Source organism: Parambassis ranga, chromosome 15 (assembly GCF_900634625.1).
Source record: "Parambassis ranga chromosome 15, fParRan2.1, whole genome shotgun sequence".
Lineage (NCBI taxonomy): Eukaryota > Metazoa > Chordata > Actinopteri > Ambassidae > Parambassis > Parambassis ranga.
The window spans coordinates 10,034,982-10,053,381 of record NC_041035.1 but is presented as its reverse complement, the minus strand read 5'-3'; the positions used below and the strand labels follow the sequence as shown (position 1 = coordinate 10,053,381).

At 40.2% G+C, this 18,400-nt stretch overlaps 5 protein-coding genes across 7 annotated transcripts in view; 3 read left to right on the top strand and 2 right to left on the bottom strand.

The window, feature by feature from the left end:
* Positions 1-959, bottom strand: part of ccser2a (coiled-coil serine-rich protein 2a) — a 42,946-nt gene extending 41,987 nt beyond the window's left edge. For all 3 annotated transcript variants that reach the window (XM_028422920.1, XM_028422923.1, XM_028422922.1), the window contains exon 1: positions 408-959. The gene's annotated coding sequence lies outside the window, so the exon portion shown is untranslated. The remainder of the gene's footprint in view (positions 1-407) is intronic.
* Positions 960-3,099: 2,140 nt separating this feature from the next.
* On the bottom strand, positions 3,100-7,176 carry eif4ebp2 (eukaryotic translation initiation factor 4E binding protein 2). Its single transcript, XM_028423109.1, has 3 exons — positions 6,859-7,176; positions 5,518-5,697; positions 3,100-5,431 (listed from the first exon to the last, which is right to left on the bottom strand). The coding sequence occupies exons 1-3, from the start codon at positions 6,989-6,991 to the stop codon at positions 5,400-5,402; spliced, it is 345 nt and encodes a 114-aa protein (XP_028278910.1). The 5' UTR covers positions 6,992-7,176; the 3' UTR covers positions 3,100-5,399.
* Positions 7,177-7,827: 651 nt separating this feature from the next.
* Positions 7,828-11,037, top strand: ppa1b (inorganic pyrophosphatase 1b). Its single transcript, XM_028423108.1, has 11 exons — positions 7,828-7,958; positions 8,636-8,700; positions 9,029-9,082; positions 9,161-9,280; positions 9,366-9,452; positions 9,521-9,647; positions 9,978-10,105; positions 10,215-10,300; positions 10,410-10,485; positions 10,571-10,610; positions 10,686-11,037. The coding sequence occupies exons 1-11, from the start codon at positions 7,898-7,900 to the stop codon at positions 10,715-10,717; spliced, it is 876 nt and encodes a 291-aa protein (XP_028278909.1). The 5' UTR covers positions 7,828-7,897; the 3' UTR covers positions 10,718-11,037.
* Positions 11,038-11,431: 394 nt separating this feature from the next.
* Positions 11,432-15,493, top strand: sar1ab (secretion associated, Ras related GTPase 1Ab). The gene is made up of 7 exons (XM_028423745.1): positions 11,432-11,556; positions 12,479-12,549; positions 13,297-13,416; positions 13,502-13,567; positions 13,651-13,754; positions 13,841-13,972; positions 14,420-15,493. The coding sequence occupies exons 2-7, from the start codon at positions 12,492-12,494 to the stop codon at positions 14,534-14,536; spliced, it is 597 nt and encodes a 198-aa protein (XP_028279546.1). The 5' UTR covers positions 11,432-11,556; positions 12,479-12,491; the 3' UTR covers positions 14,537-15,493.
* A 115-nt stretch (positions 15,494-15,608) lies between these two features.
* On the top strand, positions 15,609-18,046 carry tysnd1 (trypsin like peroxisomal matrix peptidase 1). Its single transcript, XM_028423744.1, has 4 exons — positions 15,609-17,006; positions 17,157-17,287; positions 17,388-17,573; positions 17,740-18,046. Exons 1-4 carry the CDS (start codon positions 15,928-15,930, stop codon positions 17,940-17,942), a joined length of 1,599 nt encoding a protein of 532 aa, XP_028279545.1. The 5' UTR covers positions 15,609-15,927; the 3' UTR covers positions 17,943-18,046.
* The last annotated feature ends 354 nt before the right edge of the window (positions 18,047-18,400 follow it).

Genomic DNA, 18,400 nt, shown 5'->3' with positions numbered 1-18,400 from the left:
AGCAACTTCAGTTGTGACATAAAAATATGAATATGTGAGGCTTCCTTGCATGTTTTACAAACCCTGGTTAAATGTGAACTTTTGTCTGCATACAGTAATGTATCTGCTCTCTTATGTTATAAAAACACGTCCTATGCTTGTTACATAAAAGCCATTCACATGCTTGGCACAGTCAATCTGAACAGGGCATGTTATGACTGTGGGGGGTGATGTCAGAAAACATGGCTTCTGCTGTCTCACTGAGTAGCACCGACGAAGACCAAAGACAGCTTTATTACATATGTGTGAGACTCACCATGTACTTATCACACAGACAAGTGAATGCAACACATTACATTGTTTACATATTACCACAGTCAGAACAGGACTTATATAAGATAACACGTGTACAATAGGGTGGCACTTACCTGAATTATGCTGTAAACATGTGTTTATAGCCTCTGTGTTGTGTCAGCCAGCGGTTCTCTTGTTTGTAGCCTTGTAATAAACATCATGTTGTAAAGGGAGTTGAGGTACCTGCCTTTCACTTTCAAAACATGGACTAATGCACTGATGAAGTTACGGCTAGCTCGTAGCCGTACACAACTTCAAAGATGTATCGTCCACAGTGTGTTTGGTACCACACAGTTGTGCTACAACGAGGGAGCTGAAACACGCCAATAATACTGAGGTTAAACTTCTTTTCCGTGAAGTATTTCCACGTCGACGTTAAAAATAGCCCGAAGCTACTGTATCTCTGAGCCCGTTAGTTGCACTATCAGTGTCAACAGCGACCAACTGATGATACGGAGCACCGAATGAAAAGGGAGGTCCCGCAACACACGTTACAAGACCTTAAACTGAGAAAAAAAACAACAAAATAATCGATGTGAAATCCTCGCACCAAGGGTTTAGTGAATAAAGTGAGCGTACAGTGCAGAGTGCAGCCGTTCGTCATTCCGACATCCTCCTCCTCGGGCTTCCAGCGGGGCGGAGCGTGTCCGTGTCAGTCACCTGGGTCTCCTGCTTTCCTACATGTGAGTGGCAGCTCTTTGTCACATTTCTGAATTAGTTTTATATTCTTTTGAGCTGTAGCTTCCAATAGCTTTTATAGATTAGCTACTGTTGATGAGCGTGTGATGTGTTAAATGTTACGCGACCTTATCAATGGAACAATATACTGCCATATGTTTACTATCATCCTGTAGTAGAGCTATTGTCTAGTTGTTCATTTTATGAGTGGTAAAAGTAATATAGCTTTTTAACCAGAAAATGAACAGTAGTTAGATTAAGAATTTCAAGAATTTCCCCTCGGGGATAAATAAAATAAAGTAATTCTGATTAATATGCACATTTTTTTCATTATTGATTTAAAGCACAATGTAAAGATAATTAGGCAATTTAATTGTTATAATGCAATTTAATTCACTTTTAATTGCATAGCAGAAACCCGGTCACAGCCTTCATTAGGAGCAGGGAGAAATCATTCTTCTTAGGATGACAGAAACAGAGAAAGAGGAGCACACACAGAACAGATAGGCCTACATCATACCTTGCAGTGGACAACAACATATTAAGTTGCAGGGTTATGTTGTTGATAGGCAGGCTGAACAGAGGTTGATTGTATGTATTTATTTTAAGTGGATAGCTTTAGTCAAAGTCAACAGATTGCTCAAGATGGACAGGCCACAGGGCTGACCCACAGGTCACTGTGTAGCTCTAGACTCAGAGATATCTGCAAGAAGAAGTTAATGTTCCACTTCGCCCAATCACTTCAAGAGTATGAGCACTTTTTAGGGATAGTTGTGACATTATAAACAACAGATGTGCCATGTTTTCTACTTTTACACAGCTTTTACATTTTAGGTAATACATTCGTTGACAGTTATACAACATATTAGGAAATGTATGATTTTCCCTGTGCACCAACCACCTCCAAGAGAACTACAACTCAACTGTCACAACGCTCTAATAATAACGAAGCACAATGACAGACATGTTGTACTGGGCTGTATCAGTGTTCCTCATGTTGTGATGAGTATTCATTTAGGTTAATATACGAGGTTAGGTTAATTTATCCTGGTTTTACAGTTTGGATAATCTCATTAAGATTTCTTTATAATCTGCCTAATCTGTCCCTGTATTTAGGTAAGGATCATCCCACTTGGGGACCCAGTTGAAAGAATATTGCTACTAAGCCCCATTTCCATTATTCTGCCATGCAAATTATGAGACGCTGTGCAAGACAGGTTCTAATAAAGGAAGAGCTGCCTTAAAGGTTTATTATTAATGCAATAATATATACAGCACACACACACACTGCAGAGTTCTTCCACATTAAGGTCTGTAATGTCTACCGAATTATGACAGAAACAGGACTAAACATGCTGCCTCACCAGTAAATTACATCTTTGGTGATATAGTCCTTTAACTATTTTTACTAATTCATGTTTTCTGGTGTTCTGCCTTATCTTACATAATCTATTGTTCAGCGCCTTCTCTGTACAACTGGATTTTTCTCAGGGAGAATTGTTTAGGTCTAAGGCAAAATCTTAAACTTTTAAACCTATATAACTCACAAAACATAGTCAATTTAGGAAGGTAAAGTGATTTGAACTGATTTGTTTTATTTACAATATATTATGCTATTTTACCTGCAAACCAGTGAAGCCCCCGTTGATGATTTGACCACTAGAGGGCAGCCTTTCCCTAGCTGTCACAGCCTTTCCCCTCTGGCATTAAAAAACCTAGAATATTAACTGTTGTTTTCCACAGGGTCACTCAGTTTCCGTTTCAGTGGAAAAACTAAAGGCACTTTGGGTAAGATATGGTGGCTGCAGCTTGACTGGAAAGTTGAATGGTGAATTCAAATAATGGTATAAAGTCCCAGGTGCCCAGAAGTAAGAAAACCAAGGTGTCAGAATGCGAGTTTGCAAACTAGTGGGTGATGCCATCATCTATCTTTTAAGTATGGTCAAGCCTTCATACCCAGTTTTGTTACGCTATTGTTGACGTTTCAAATACCTGAGATATTTCAGATGTGGAAACAGTATTCCACAATCTTGCAGAGAATAAATCTGTGTTGCAGACAGGAAAGTTCAATGAATGACAAACACCAGATTTTGTTTTCTTTGTTACAGGATTTTATTGATCTTGCAGCAACAGTGTCCACTGGCATTGGAGTTTCATTTAAAATAAAGTTACTTGAAATCAGAAAAGAGGTTTACAGTAAGTTTGTTTCAAATCTCTTTCAACACAGTATGTTAAGCCCTCATTGTCAAACTAAACGGATTTGAAATAAATCTGCTATCTGACTTATAATGCTGGACCTGTATCACCAAAAATGTGCAATGCAAAATACAACCCCCTCTGTGTATGTGTCACCAAACAAGGCCAGAGTTAATTACAAAGCCAAAAGAGAAAAACTAAATAAATCTTGATAGACATCATTCAATGGTTCCAGTCATACAGAAAAAAAAAACAGGAACTTCATGGTGATTCATTTACCATGTTTAGAGCTGCTACTTGACAAGACTATGATTGTGGTGTAAAAAAAAACTTTACTGGGACCAAATGAGTATGTGGGCCTCTTTACCACATTGTCGTCTGAACTTCAGTATCCCACAGCAACATGTACACCCTCAACTTTCTAGCTGCTATAGTGGAAGAAAATTATGTAGTAAACAAAAACATAAAAAGTATCTGTTTTGTTTGTCTCCCAAGTATGACGTTAACTGTTCAGTGTTGCAGTGAAAAAATAAACATCTGTTGGAAAGTACAAATTGATGACAAGGAACCTAGTTTTAGTTACTGCATTTTATGTAGAGTAAGGCAGTGTTTCCCAACCAGTGTGCCATGGCACACTAGTGTGCACATCAGGTGTAATTATGCGATTTTACTTCATTGGTCTGAAAATTATTATTCATTTAAAGTAAATAATTTGTCTTAGTTCGTCTATACCAGTACCATAATTACAATTAAATACCTCTTAGAGTTAGATAAGTGAACAGACGTTTGTGTCATTCATTGTCTAGTCTGACGGTGTGACCGCTACCTTACCTCGGTGCCGTCAGTGTGTTTGCCGTGCCGTGACATTTTTTACATGTAAAATATGTGCCGTGGCTCAATAAAGGTTGGGAAACACTGGAGTAAGGCATGGGCGAACATGACGCATGAAAAGAATAGGTAATGTAGCATGGCGTAAGGGCACTGGGGACAGATTTGTAAAGTTAAGGAACAGCTTCTTTCAAGCCTGATGCAAACAATGGTTCCTGGTTTCTTGACACTTCTAACAAACCCTGAAGCTTGACAGCGTCCAAACAAATACCCTCAATACTAAGAAACTGTATTAAAAATAAAATGCGTATAAAACATCTGGATTATTTCAAGTTTTTCAAAATCTGCTTGTATCACCTAAAAATTAACATTGGTATATCAATAACCATTTTCTGCATTTTAAGTGTTGTCTGTGTTCGGAAATTCCAAACCATCTAGCAGGTGTGATGCAAAGTATCATCTCCTGCTTAGGTTTATTAAATACACAAAGGTCCTGCCAATATAAATAAGTTAAAGTGATTTTACTTGGCAGATTGGAAATGTGTAATTGAAATTCATTGGCCACTATAGTGATAAATTCAGTGGCCTTATTTTGTTAAAATAGAGTGAAATTAAAATCAGTTTTTACATAGCATAGGGTAATACAATCATCTGATAATTAGAAAACAGCCTAAAATCCATTTTTAAAAAATGTTTTCCCCTGAAAATTGCAAACTTTGCACATGCTTATGTTCTGTTATTTTAAGGAAAATCTTGGAATGGCATGTAATCACCTGTTTAGGAAAATAGAAACTACACGGCATCACTTTACATACCATCGCTGGAAATATAACGGTCCAACTGATAATAGATTGTGGAGTTTTTCAAGTAAACCAAACAGGAAAGAAAAAAAAATCACTTAAATAACATGCTTACAAGTGTCCTCAAAACCAAAAACGGTGATGAAAATCAAAGCGTTTGACTGATTCTAAGGCCAGTTTTATAAATTACCACCTTCTCCCCAATTACCTTGGAATATTTTACGGACGTGCTCTGTTCAAATCCTGACTCACAGAAAGCTGTAATTGGACAGTTGTAATGTTCAAGCCCATTCCCTGGTTGTGTACTTGTTGATTTGTATTGCGACTGGTAACCATGGAAATCTATGCAAATTACCTACAGTAGTTTCCAGAGTTGGTCACACTGTACCTGTATGTATGATATACTGAATCCCCATGGTTTACACACATAATTACACCCAGCAGTGAGACAAAGAGCTAAAGAAGATGGCTGCCATGAGGGCTCACGACATTGGTTTCTACAAGCCAAGCCACTGGCACACATGATGCCAGGTCATTTTCTTGTGCTGGTGTGTTTCCAGTCTGTTAGATGTCCATTTCAAACTGGGCATCATCACCTTGAAAGCAGAACAAATGACAGTGTGAGAAGAAATGTGTGTAAAAGGCTGAGTTTGACTGACTGATTCCATGCTGCTTCTCTTACCGGTTGCAGGCTTGCCATCATGGTTGTTGATGTGGTTGTTGGCTTCATTCTTCTGGTTCTCACTCAAGATATTTTGGCTGGTCACTCCAGGGATGACAGGCAGGTGGGCCGGGGGAGTCTGGGCAATGGGAGAATTACGCCTGTCCAACAGGAACTTCCGGTCATAGATAATCCGGGTTCCTACAACAGGACAAACATTAATTACTCATTACTGTATCAGTAAAGAAATATGGGTGCTGTGACTTATAGGCCAGCTTTCATCCAGGGCCTATATTCATGTCCACCTGTCTGAGAGCATCATAGAAAAAAAATATTTAGCAAAATACATTCCTACAAACACCAGCATGCTGTGGCAGATACAAGAGGTTACTGACCCAAAAAACATAATCCACATCAGAACTATTTGATTGACAGTGCTTGCTTTGAAGTTGGAGCATTCCTTCTTTTTGTCTTTTTAGGCATGACACGTTTGGAAGCAAAATGTCCAAAGTTTAAACTGACCCCAATTTCTTTCTTTTTCTGTAGTTATAAATAGTATTGCAGACATTGAATTAATTCATTAAAATACGGGTAGATCAACAATCAATGAATTACCGTTACCATGGCTCAGTTATTGCCATGCAATGCAGCAATAACTTTTATCTCCTTTGTGATAGATAAAAATGTCTGCTGTAAATGAGGTCTTATCAAATTTAGTTTCACTTCTTGTCTTGCTACGTGTGTCATCACCATTTTCCCAGAAACCTCACCTCTAATAATAAGAACAACATAAACTTAAAGCCAACCTCTTTGACTACCAATTTTGCAGCAAAAAATATTGTTTTATTCATTTTGTTATTGGAGTCCAATTCAATTAAGCAAGGTTTATGACCTGATCTGAAATCAGAGGAAAATGCACAGATTGTTGTTGCTTCTACAGTATTCTGATAATGATATGGTCGTACAACATCACGCACAGCCTGCAAGATGTATTGTGCTTCCTTGATCTGGCCTCTACATTGACTATAATGAATCCAACAGCTGACTGTCAATCTGATGCTGATTAGCAAATTTCCTGACCGCCATGACAGTCAAGCAAACCATCCTCACCTTCTTTAAACGGTGTAAACGACAACAATACATTCATCAGAATCTCTGCGCTGCAAAGCAGCCAATCAGGCAGCAGCTAGAGAGCGTGTGGGCGGGGCTTAGCTTTGTTTTTGTTTTGAACAGGATGACAAGGCAGCAGAGGACACACCGACGGAACAGTTAAAGCCTAGCCGAGAGCACAAACACCACACAAAGCCATGTCACCGTCATTTTTTCTTTACAAATATGATAACAGCGTGGGCATCCCTTTACCTCCGGGAGTGGTAGAGAATAAAGTGCCTCCGGGGGTGGTACAATAGTCATGAGGTAGCTGCGTTGTGTCGTTGATCAACACCGTCCTGGTCGGGATGGCCCTGCTCTCGCTAAACTGACGACTGGTCGACATTTTCAGCGCCGATTTGGTGACAAATCCAGCAGCTACAGAAAACCGGGGTGTTTATTTCCCGACGGACGGTGGAAACCCGGGCCGTTCCCCACTCTCTTATAGCTTCCCAAAAGCTTTCTTGTCTCTCCTTTCGTCCTCCCAGCCGTCAGCACCGTCCCCTCCCTCAGCAAGGCAGGAAGCACGACACGCTGCGGGCGGATGTGAGGTCACAGGAACGTACTGACGGTGACAGTTTTACAACGTTACAAGATTCTATTAAAAATGTATGATGTATGATTTTTGTGTATTTGTAGAACTACAACAGCCTTGTAGTTTAAACTGGACAAAATATTAAAATTATACCATATTAGTTTAAATGAAGGAATAACATTATACTAATTCTAAATCTACTAATTCTCAGGTTAGTATCCACTTTAATTAATAAAGAAGTTAAAGTAATTGTTGAATTTTCACATACATTTATATATTTTTCAAGCTTCATACAAAAGTCCACCGATTCAAAGCTCCCTTCAAGTGCTTCTGGTAAATTTTTTATATTGTTCCAGACCGTAGACCATCTAGCACAGAAATGTTCAAGAAGTGTTCAGTTTCTTTTACAGCTAGAAAACTGTTAAGGTTGGCAGCATTCAGGTAGTAGTATCGGGATAACAAAATCACAATTAATCAATAAATAAACATAATTCAACCGGAAGGGCTCTAAATCTGCCCTGGCATTAAGTTAAATACTTACAGCGGCTAATAGTAATATTTATGATATTCCGTGAAAGCATCATTCATGTGCGCATGCGTTATGCCCTCTGGATCGCTCCTCTCTAAAAAAGACTCCACCCACCCAGCGCCGACGTCTACTTCCGCCGCCATCCTCCATCCCAGGTCCAGACAGCAACACAAACCTGCTTTTTAAACATGAGCTTCACAGTAGAAGAGAGGGGAAACCCGAACTCCCTAAACTATCGCCTCTTCTTCAGTAAGTAGAGAATGAATAGCAGTAGTAAAGTTGTGTCATTGTTTGCGACTTTGTGGACTCCCCAGTCACCGAGGGGCAACCTCCCACGTGTCATCATCAATTCGTTTATTCTTGCTTGTTGGTTTCATAATTTCAGTAATATCAGTAATAGGAGTGATTAGTGTCTCTTCACTGGGACTACATAGTTGCTCGGAAATTGTGTGGACATGCTTTAAGTCTTGTTAAAGTTAGAGCTACGAGTCCTACCGGTTTTACTGCTTGGTAACTTGTAAATGAGGTACACAGTAACACACTCCAGTGTTTTGAGTTGAACCTGCCAAGGGAAGTTTGTTATTTTGGGAAATCTCACAGCGAGATTTAACACGTTGGATTAACATTAAATCATAAAAGCTTGCAGTTAGAGGGACAACGCCCTCTGCAATTTAATGATGCATTTACACGCCAGCTGTTATTGCCGTTTAAACAAATATTGCTGTATTTTAACTGGGAGAATATTATCATGAAATACGTCTGGGTTGCTCCACGATAGTGTTTATAACTATAAGGCGATGATCTGTCAGAATAAGCCCTCAGTCCTTATGCAAGTCATTGCCTTTTTGAAGATGATATACCATAAAACTAGCCATTGAACTGATATATTATTTTTCCTAATTGTTACACCTGACTTTGCATTACAGAGAACGCTGAAGGAAAGTACATCTCACCATTCCATGACATACCCATATATGCTGACGAGGGTCAGGTAAGGAAGCACCTGTCACCTTTGCTCAGAAAACTGACCACTGTTTATCTTTGCTCTCTCTGATTAACTCCATTCAGTTGTACTGCACTGAATATACCATTTGAGCTGCTGTCAGTATACTCTCCATTATGGTGAGGTCATAGTCTATTTGTGGAATGGCCTTTACTCTCTATTTTCCCAGTGCTGTGTCAATATCTCTTACGACTGTAGTTCACTATTATCTTATCTTTATGAAACAGCTTAATCTCATTTGTGGGTTCACCTGAGCAGTAACTTAGTAATGACTGATTAAAGCATGTTGCTTAAGTAAACATGATTTTTTTCACAGAACATCTTTCATATGGTTGCCGAAGTGCCAAGATGGACAAATGCAAAAATGGAGGTGAGATTCTCATTTATCTATTTTGATCACACCTTCTATCATACATTGTGTCTAACAGCACTACAATATGTTTTTCAGATTGCTACAAAAGATCTCTTAAACCCAATAAAGCAAGACGTGAAGAAAGGCAAGCTGCGGTTTGTTGCCAATGTTTTCCCTCATAAAGGCTACATATGGAACTATGGAGCCATTCCTCAGGTCAGCAGATTGTTTGTCACTTATGCAATGGTGATCTTTTCAAGTTTTTTTTTGTAGTTCATTAAACCTTGCTGATATTTTTTAGACGTGGGAAGATCCAGCACATAAAGATGGAGACACTGGCTGCTGTGGTGACAATGATCCCATTGACGTCTGTGAAATCGGGAGTAAGGTAGGGCATTGGCTGATGACGTGGCAGTGCGATGTGTCTATGGAGACTGAAACACAAACTGTCACTAGGTGTGTTCACGTGGGGAGGTAATCAAAGTGAAGGTGCTTGGGATCCTGGCCATGATCGATGAGGGGGAGACTGATTGGAAAGTGATTGCAATCAATGTAGAGGACCCTGAAGCCAACCAGTTCAACAGTAAGCACCACTTTTTAAGTCATGTCTTTTATACACATAGCTACGTGTTACATATGAGTGCACTGGATGGTCATTTGTTCCAATTACAACCTCTGTGATCTCATATCTGTCTGTGAAAATTAGCCAACATGCTAACCATCAATCAGTGCCTGGACTATGGTGACACTTAAAATTAGTTTGATGTCAGAATAAAATTCCAAGCAAATCATTCATACTTCATTTTACAGCCATACGGACATAAGGCGGAAACCACTTTTTTTCTGTTTGACTTTCTACTTGTTCTGCAGTGCTGCCTTAGTCCCATCATAAAATGACTTTATCTGTGTTCAGACATCAGTGATGTCAAGCGCCTGAAGCCTGGTTACCTGGAGGCCACAGTGGACTGGTTCAGGAGGTACAAAGTGCCAGATGGGAAACCAGAGAACCAGTTCGCTTTCAATGAGGAGTTCAAAGACAAGGTCTCAATAAATCACTGTTTTTAGTTCAAATGGATGAAGAGTAGCCTTATGTTAGAGTAGCCTTGCACTGTTTTAGGAAAGTTGCCTCAAGTCTGTTTTTATTTTTCAGGACTTTGCCATTGAAGTCATCAAGAGCACTCACAACTTCTGGAAAGCCCTCATCTCCCAGCAATCCAGTGCTGGTGAATTGAACTGGTAAACACAGCCTCTCTCTTGCCCTTTAAGTGTAACATTAATGTTTACTAATTTCTTGATCATAAGCAACTGCATTTAAATATAAATGTCTTAATTTAAAACAAAACAGCAAAAACACGTGTGTGTCGGCCAGTGACAGCCCATTCTGCTGCTCTGCAGACGAGGCTAGCGCTGTTGTCGGAGGGGTAAGGAATGTTTTGTTTATTATGCAACATAAAATAACTGATTTTCAACCCTTGTTTTTCAACTGATGTTTCTCTCTATGTTTAGACCTGCCCATGTGGTAAAGAAGAGGCCATCCCCTCATCAGGTAACCTTTTATAAAGGATTTTTCTCAGTGACCAGGTTATTGAATCTCTGCTAAGACTAGTGCTCTTATTTGCAGTTGATCAATGGTTCTACTACGAGAGGAAGTAATCCAGGAGCTGAAGAAGAGAAGAGAAAGGCTCACCTCTCACAGGAATACTTGAAAATGAAATTACATTAGGAACCAATGGGATGATAGGATGGTAGAGTCTCGGTCGCCGTCTGCATGTAGAATGACAGTTAGTGGTTAAATACTGTGTAGAGAAACAAGTCCTCGTGTGCTCATGTCTTGACCAATGGATTTTCACTTATTTAACAAAGATCTCAGTGGAGATGTGCTGCCAGAAAAATACAGGTACTGTGCCTAGTAGATACTTGTGCCCTGTATGAACATGAACTGCTTTAATAAAGTTTCCCTGGTCAAATTTTAATCAAGGTGTGAGTTTACAAATTAAATGACTCTTAAAAAAGATTTTACATCCTTTAGAATGAACCTCTTCAATTCCTATGCTGCCACCTGGTGTTCATTGCTTTTCATTACTCTTCTTTTATGGATATTTTTGTTTTGCATAAGTACACACCGCAATGAGGGTTTTTACTGTCGTATCTGAAAGTGTATTTCTTGTTAACAGTTAGTACTTCGACAGTGAAACTTGTAAAAAAAAAAAAACTTCTTAGCAACTAAAAAAATTTAGTGATTATTAAAATACATTATTATTGCTACTCATTATTCGATTTTTACTGATAGTTAATTTGCTCTAGTTTACTTAATAAATAAAACAAACTTTTCTTTAACTTTAAAGTTTATTGTTTGCCATATTTGCCCCTCGCGCTTTTTCGTCACTCTGGTGACGTACTTCCGGTTATCTGTCAAACCTGCGGGCTCGGCGTCAGTGAACGGGACAGGCTCGGATCAAACGTAAGAGGAGTTCACATCAGGAGCCCGTCAGGTAACATGGCGAAGTGATGATTTCAGCTGTTCACTTTCTAGTTTTTACTTATGTCCGCTGCTCTAACTCTTCTCATTAACAGTAACTAATTTAGGCGTGCGCGCGCTTGTGGTGTTGACTAAGCTTGTTTACTGTGGCAGTTGTCGTTATCACCGCCGCTACATGCGACAAGGCGAACTGTGGCAGTAATGGTGAAATCACTGGAACAGTCGTTTTTGATGAGCTTAGTTTAGAGTTATTGGCCAGTTTAATTGTGTTAATTAATGCTGTGTGATTTGACGCATGACGTTTGTTCTGGAGTTCTTGATTAAGAAGTTTTAACAAAACTAGAAACTTTTTTGAAAGTCTTTGAAAAACTTACAGGAGCAGGGGTTGTTGTGCTTTATATAAAGAATTTAGTGCTTACAGGTGACCTCACTGCATAAATTGTGTAATTTCTCAAAGCTCTAATCACTAGAGGCTTCACTGTACACTGCAACAGGCACACTATGTTCACAGAGAGTGACAGGTGTTTGTGTGTCAGTGAGAGAGTGGGAGAGGAGCCGGGGGTGACCACCAAGATCAAGTGTCGTTGCCACAACTTGTCGTAAAAATAGTCAGAGGTAGATCTGTGTTTCTGAGCGAGACAGCCTTCAAACCAGCAGCCTCTGTGTTGCCTAGTTCAGCTGCTTTATGTGTCAAAACCTGTGTGATTACAGAGAGCTTACACATACCACAGAGTAATCCAGCACCAGGAATAATGATCAACAATGAGCCTCAGTGCTAGATCCTGTAACATGTCCTTTTGCAATAGCATGTTGATTTCTGTTCTCCGTTTTCATTTATTGCATCATGTGTGACAGATGCTGGCTGATACAGCTTCTATACATCACTGTGTTCTTCTTCCTTTTATGTCATAAATAATATTTTTTTTCTGTTTCAGGGAGTCAAGCAAAATGTCTTTTATACTTGACTGGATCTACAGAGGCTTCAGCAGCGTTTTGCAGCTATTAGGTAGTTTAGCATTTCAGTTTAACATACAGCTTGTCACAGATCAGTGTGTATATGTTTAAACCTGTGCTACAGATAACTGAAAATAGTAAAAGTAATTTAGTCTGAACAGTAGTCTGTTTTTGCATTGACAAGGCCATAGAAATAATTCTGATCAAATGAAACGGTACAAAGCTCATTTATACTGTTTTTTTACATGGTCTCTATGAAAAGTCATGTGCTTTTAAATGTTCCAGATATTTTGATTTACATGTGTTAATTGTTTTATTAATTGCCACAGTGTAAACAAATGACTTTTGTTTTGTTTGTTGTTTTGAATATGATTTAAAAAAATCAACCTTAATTTCACAAGGACATGATGTTTATGCTCACATCCAGCACAGTTGCCAGTTTTTTTATGTAAAAAAATGTTCCCCAGTACTCCCAGTGCTTATCTGATATGTTGGCTAGCTCATTGTTTATAAATGACTTTGTCAGTGTAGCAATGTTACAGCTAGCGAGCAAGGTTAGCTTGTTTGCAAATGTTTTCATTAGCAAAAGACAGCATTATGGAAGCATACATTAGCATGAATTATGGAAGTGATGAAATGCAGTTCAAATTAACTTTGTAATGGTACTGACACACAAGTCAAACTGCTTGATTGATGGTGGACTCTTGAGGACTGCGGGAGGTCCCAGTCCTCATCTTTGCCCTCCTTTTCCTTCTGTGTATAATAGACTTCCATCCATTGTATTTCTTTCTGTCATCAGGGTTGTACAAGAAGACCGGCAAGCTGATTTTCCTCGGATTAGACAATGCCGGGAAAACAACACTCCTGCACATGCTCAGAGATGACAGACTGGGACAGCACGTGCCAACGCTATACCCAAGTACGTTTAGTAATATGTTCAGAAATCACTGAACAGCTTTGTGTTTCTAGTTTTAATCTCAGAGCTTTTCTTTTCTTCTCTTTAGCATCTGAAGAACTGACCATAGCTGGAATGACCTTCACAACATTTGATCTTGGAGGTCATACACAAGGTGGGAGTTAGAATGTTGTACTGATGCATTTACAATGTGTGTGTGTCACAGAAATACTGATTCTATTGCAACAACAACAACAGCACGAAGGATCTGGAAGAATTACTTCCCGGCTATTAATGGTATAGTCTACTTGGTGGATTGTGCTGATCATGAGCGATTACTAGAGGCTAAAGTTGAACTCGATGTAAGTAAATTATATTATTTTCCTTATTATATCAGCATACTAGGCATTGCCAATCTGTTCAAGCATCTTACACTTGTCATGTTTAGGCTCTGTTAACAGATGAAACCATTGCAAACATCCCAGTTCTCATCCTGGGGAATAAGATAGACCGTCCAGAGGCCATCAGTGAGGATGCACTCAGAGGCATATTTGGTCTTCATGGGCATACAACAGGAAAGGTAAAGATGGATTAAATGTTTGTGTTAGGATTTTTTTTGTATTTGTATAATGTTTTCACCTCCGTCTGGGTGCATGACACCTGGTCCTCCTCAGACATTTTCACTGCATAACAACAGATCCAAGGCCACACTGACCTACACACAAAGCTTTGCACAGTAGTATCTTACTCTGCTTGAATTTCTGATGAGGGAAACTGTGCGTAAATAACCACTGCTCATGACAAATACAATGAGCGCGGGGGGCAGCAGTGCACTATTGAGAAACATTTGGCAGTTTATCTGTGTCATGCAAATTTGTCATTCATTCATGTAAATCTTGTTAATTACCTGCTGTTTCGCAGCACAAGGTAACAGAAGGATGCCACAGTGAGCCGATTGGAAGGCATGTGCTAGTGAACTATGTCAGCTCTACTGTCCATTACCTGTGCTTTTTTTTCTCCTCTTCAGGGCACAGTGTCACTGAAGGAGCTGAATTTGAGACCGATGGAGGTTTTCATGTGTAGTGTGTTGAAGAGGCAGGGATATGGAGACGGTTTCCGCTGGCTCTCCCAGTATATTGACTGATGCTTGTTCTTTTATTAGCCTTATTTATCATGCTGCTTGTGCACACAAAGACATGTTCCACACAAAACTACCTGCAAAAGACAGATATTTAATGAAATATAGTTCATGTAAGACTTTGACTGCCAGTAAGAAGTATATTTTAAGAGGTGTTTTGTAGTATGTTACACAGCTAGTGTAAGTTATGAATCATCACTCTGTATGGTCCAGACTGAATGTGGATAAGAATGTCTATAGTTATTTAAAGCATGTAGGGGATTCTGTCTGTGTGGTATAGAACACATTGCTGTGAACCAGTTTTATTAACCCAGGTTTATTTTTGGCTGCTGGTGTTGACTTACAGTGAAGGTCAATTTGAATAACTTTTCAGAGCCCCGGGTTGCTCCTCCTCCATTGAGGATGTCTTTGTTGGAACAAATACAAATGATATCATTTTTTTCAACACATCTTTAGTAGCCTGCTACCTCTAAGGATACCAACAGCCTTCCTGATTCTCTGCTTTTTGAATCCATGAAAGGTTTACAACTACACAAATACTACAAATGTGACCACACGTGCATTAACCAACTTTCTGCAACACTTAAATTATTGACTGCATGAGCAAAGCCGGGTGATGTAAACAAATATCTGCAGAGGGGATGTCGAAGTGTTATGGAAGGTAATTGTTGTGAAATGATTAGAGTACTTTGTGATTAATTTCTGCTCAAACCACGCAGTGATATTATGAGAGTACTCCGATGGTGCTTAAAAATATTCAATGCATAACATGCATGAAATGACCTTGCCATATCATTTAGTACTTGATGTAAAGGATCTTATTTATTTTGCCATAAAATAGGCTTGCCTTATGCCACATTGAGATTTGAAATAATGTATGTGTTACAGAAAGGTAGGCCATATTTTTATTGGATGTGATGTGTGAAATGTTAGCACAAATAAATATTTTTGACAATTCTTGAAGTCACTGTCACTGGCATTTTTTTAATTATACAGTATTGTTAAATAAGTTTACAAGTGGTATGACATCATCAACATTCCATAATACTGTATAGTGTTTCAAAGTGTAAGATATTCTAACGGGAAATATTGAAACAAGTGGATGGTAGGCGGTGTTACAAAAGGTAAATAAAACTGGGACATACCACGTACCACCTTCCGTCTTTCTGGTTTCTCATTGGCTAGGAGTCGCAAGTCTTAGCATTCTGACCAATCGTGTGCATCCATGACACAGAACCAGGAAGTGAAGCAGAATTGAAGTTGTGAAACACTTCTATGAGGAATACTATTGTTTAATTTCTTACGCGTGGTCAACAGGTATTCCTAATTTGCTGCTTTTTCGACTTCGTGTGTCCTTACTTTACTACCCAACATAGAGCTCAGCGCTGCTACCTAGCATGGATTTAAAAGAGGTGGAAAGGTGTTGCTGTGTGGTTAAACTGTCAAAGGTATTTTCGGCTAAGAAACCCGTCAGCTGTAGCGGAGTCATCGTCCACCCTCAGTCTGGGACTATTATATGCACCGGTCTCCCCTTTTCACGCTTTATTACCGACAGAGAGCCCCTCTCAGCGGAACACGGGTTCCTCTCACCACACAGCTTCAGCGACCAACTTAAAATCCGCGTCAGCTTTTACTCTCAGCGCGATTTGGACACCAACCAGAGCCCACGCAAGTCCTCTTCCACACGCCACAGACACAAAACAACACGACCACAGGAAGTTGCAGCTGAGTTGCTGATGCTGGTGAACTGCGTGGAGTTCAACGAGGCTTTCCAGGCTGTTTTCCAAGAGGCTGAACAGTGGCGTTTTCATGGTGATGAAGAGGACGAGGAGCTGGTTAGAGATGCCCAGTTCCTCAGCTGGTTTGCCGTCCTGAAGGCGCCAGGGTTGGTGGACAGCAGCTCAGATTCAGGGACCATCCCCTGGCAGAGCAGCTCATCTCTCCAGAAGGGCTGCCCAGTTGTTGCATGTGGCTCACCTTTTGGCTCCCTGTGCTTAGATCTCTTCAGCAGCACCCTCAGCAGAGGCATCGTTAGTAACCTTGCCGGAGAGGACAACGCTGTCATCCTCACTGATGCCCGCTGCCTACCAGGCACAGAGGGTGGAGGGCTGTTTGTGGTGAAAGCTGCAGATGTGCATCTTATTGGGCTGGTTGTGTCTCCATTTGGCTGGAAGGCAAATGAGTGGATAGGTCTGACTCTGGTCTGCTCTGTCCATTTGATCTTCAGGAATATTATCAGCTGCATGAGCACACAAGACCCACTCAGAGACATGTGGCTCCATCCTGCAGAGGCAGGCCTCAACATGTCCTCCACTGCTTATGAGTCAAGACCTGTTAAATACCCCACAGTGTGCTTTGTGGACAGTGGACAGTTCTGGGGCTCAGGGGTTGTTGTCAGCCCACAGCTGGTTGTGACTTGCCGGCATGTTGTTAATGGGAAGTCTACAGTCACCCTGAAGTTCCATCACAGGGACAGGTGACAGCACACTCATTTATTCTGAGCCACTTGCCTAGCTATATGCTCTGTGCATGAAGGGACTACATCTAAAAAATCAGATCTGTTAAACACAAACAACAGAAAGTGTAAGTTTATGAATGTCTCTGTGTTCTGCTGATTCTTTTTCAGAGTCTATGACATCGTGGGAGATGTCCTGTTTTCTACAAAATCATCTTCTCCCTATGATCTGGCCTTGGTGGAACTTCGAGTCCCTGTCCCGGAAGCTGTGGTCCCACAGATGTCACAGAGTTTTAATCTAGGTTTGCTTTAATTAGTTAGTACTATTATTAAATAGTAACATCTTCACATCATATTCAAAGCTAAAGAAGATCAGGTGCAGTTCTGTTTCTCTGCCCTCAGGTGAATCTGTAATTGTGGTAGGATACGGTGCGTTGGGTCGGAAATGCGGCCCGTCTTTGACCTGCGGCGTCCTCTCCAAAGCCATTAATGTGAAACACCAGCCTGTGATGCTCCAGACTACCTGTGCAGTACAGGCAGGGGCCAGCGGGGGTGCTGTGGTGCAAAAGCACTCAGGAGAGCTACTGGGTAGGAGATCCCTGCTTTGTAGCTCGACAGTCATGTGCTTGTTTTGGACAGTGGGGGGCACACAATGACCATGAAAAACCTCAACTCAAAAGCACAGCATTTGTACACACTGTATCTGACTGCTCTGATGTATGTCTGGTTTTTAAGCGTATTTCTTGTTTTGCAGGTATTGTGTCCAGCAACACAAGGGATTTGGCTGCTAAAGTGACCTACCCGCACCTCAACTTCAGCATCCCGGTGACTGTTTTCCAGAGATTGTTGCAGTGCTTTCAACAGATGAGGGATGTCAGTGTGTTCAGGGAGCTGGACACAGCAGAAAAAGAAGTCAGAAGGGTGTGGAGGCTACAGTCTGCTCAGAGCAAACTATAGCACTGTTTTAAGATAAAAGATTAAATTAATTAATTAATATATTTTACACGTTACCTACTAAAACATCATGCTAGAATCATTCAGTAATTTAACAGTAATAAAACAGCTACACTGAAATTACACTGAAAATGAAATAAAAGTTTATTCTAGTAAAATTCAGTGTATGCTTGATTAACAGTGTTTTCCAGTGTCTGATCCTTATTTTTTTTTTTTCAAGTAACACTTTTTCCTGTATTTACACCTGGTTCTGCTACATATGGTTTGTATTTACCAGGCAGGAGGAATATTCAGCATAATAAGTTGACAGGCTGCTGAAGATGATTGGTCCCTCTGGGCAGCCAGAAGACTGCTGTCTGTATCAGGTATTCAGACATCTGCTGGCTGGCATGCCCACTCACAGCTAACACATTTTAGGTTTCGCCCACTGGGATAATACTGGTACTGATTTTCATTCTCAC

Excerpts from the sequence above, each read along its gene's own strand:
- eif4ebp2 (XM_028423109.1), bottom strand. The coding sequence starts at position 6,991 with ATGTCGACCAGTCGTCAGTTTAGCGAGAGCAGGGCCATCCCGACCAGG. Across the intron at positions 5,698-6,858 it reads ATTCTCTACCACTCCCGGAG|GAACCCGGATTATCTATGAC; the intron begins GTAAAGGGATGC and ends GTCCTGTTGTAG. Across the intron at positions 5,432-5,517 it reads TGATGGCAAGCCTGCAACCG|GTGATGATGCCCAGTTTGAA; the intron begins GTAAGAGAAGCA and ends TCTGCTTTCAAG.
- ppa1b (XM_028423108.1), top strand. The coding sequence starts at position 7,898 with ATGAGCTTCACAGTAGAAGAGAGGGGAAACCCGAACTCCCTAAACTAT. Across the intron at positions 10,486-10,570 it reads CTAGCGCTGTTGTCGGAGGG|ACCTGCCCATGTGGTAAAGA; the intron begins GTAAGGAATGTT and ends CTCTATGTTTAG. Across the intron at positions 10,611-10,685 it reads AGAGGCCATCCCCTCATCAG|TTGATCAATGGTTCTACTAC; the intron begins GTAACCTTTTAT and ends TCTTATTTGCAG.
- sar1ab (XM_028423745.1), top strand. The coding sequence starts at position 12,492 with ATGTCTTTTATACTTGACTGGATCTACAGAGGCTTCAGCAGCGTTTTG. Across the intron at positions 13,417-13,501 it reads CGTGCCAACGCTATACCCAA|CATCTGAAGAACTGACCATA; the intron begins GTACGTTTAGTA and ends TCTTCTCTTTAG. Across the intron at positions 13,755-13,840 it reads AGGCTAAAGTTGAACTCGAT|GCTCTGTTAACAGATGAAAC; the intron begins GTAAGTAAATTA and ends TGTCATGTTTAG.
- tysnd1 (XM_028423744.1), top strand. The coding sequence starts at position 15,928 with ATGGATTTAAAAGAGGTGGAAAGGTGTTGCTGTGTGGTTAAACTGTCA. Across the intron at positions 17,288-17,387 it reads GTCACAGAGTTTTAATCTAG|GTGAATCTGTAATTGTGGTA; the intron begins GTTTGCTTTAAT and ends CTCTGCCCTCAG. Across the intron at positions 17,574-17,739 it reads GCACTCAGGAGAGCTACTGG|GTATTGTGTCCAGCAACACA; the intron begins GTAGGAGATCCC and ends CTTGTTTTGCAG.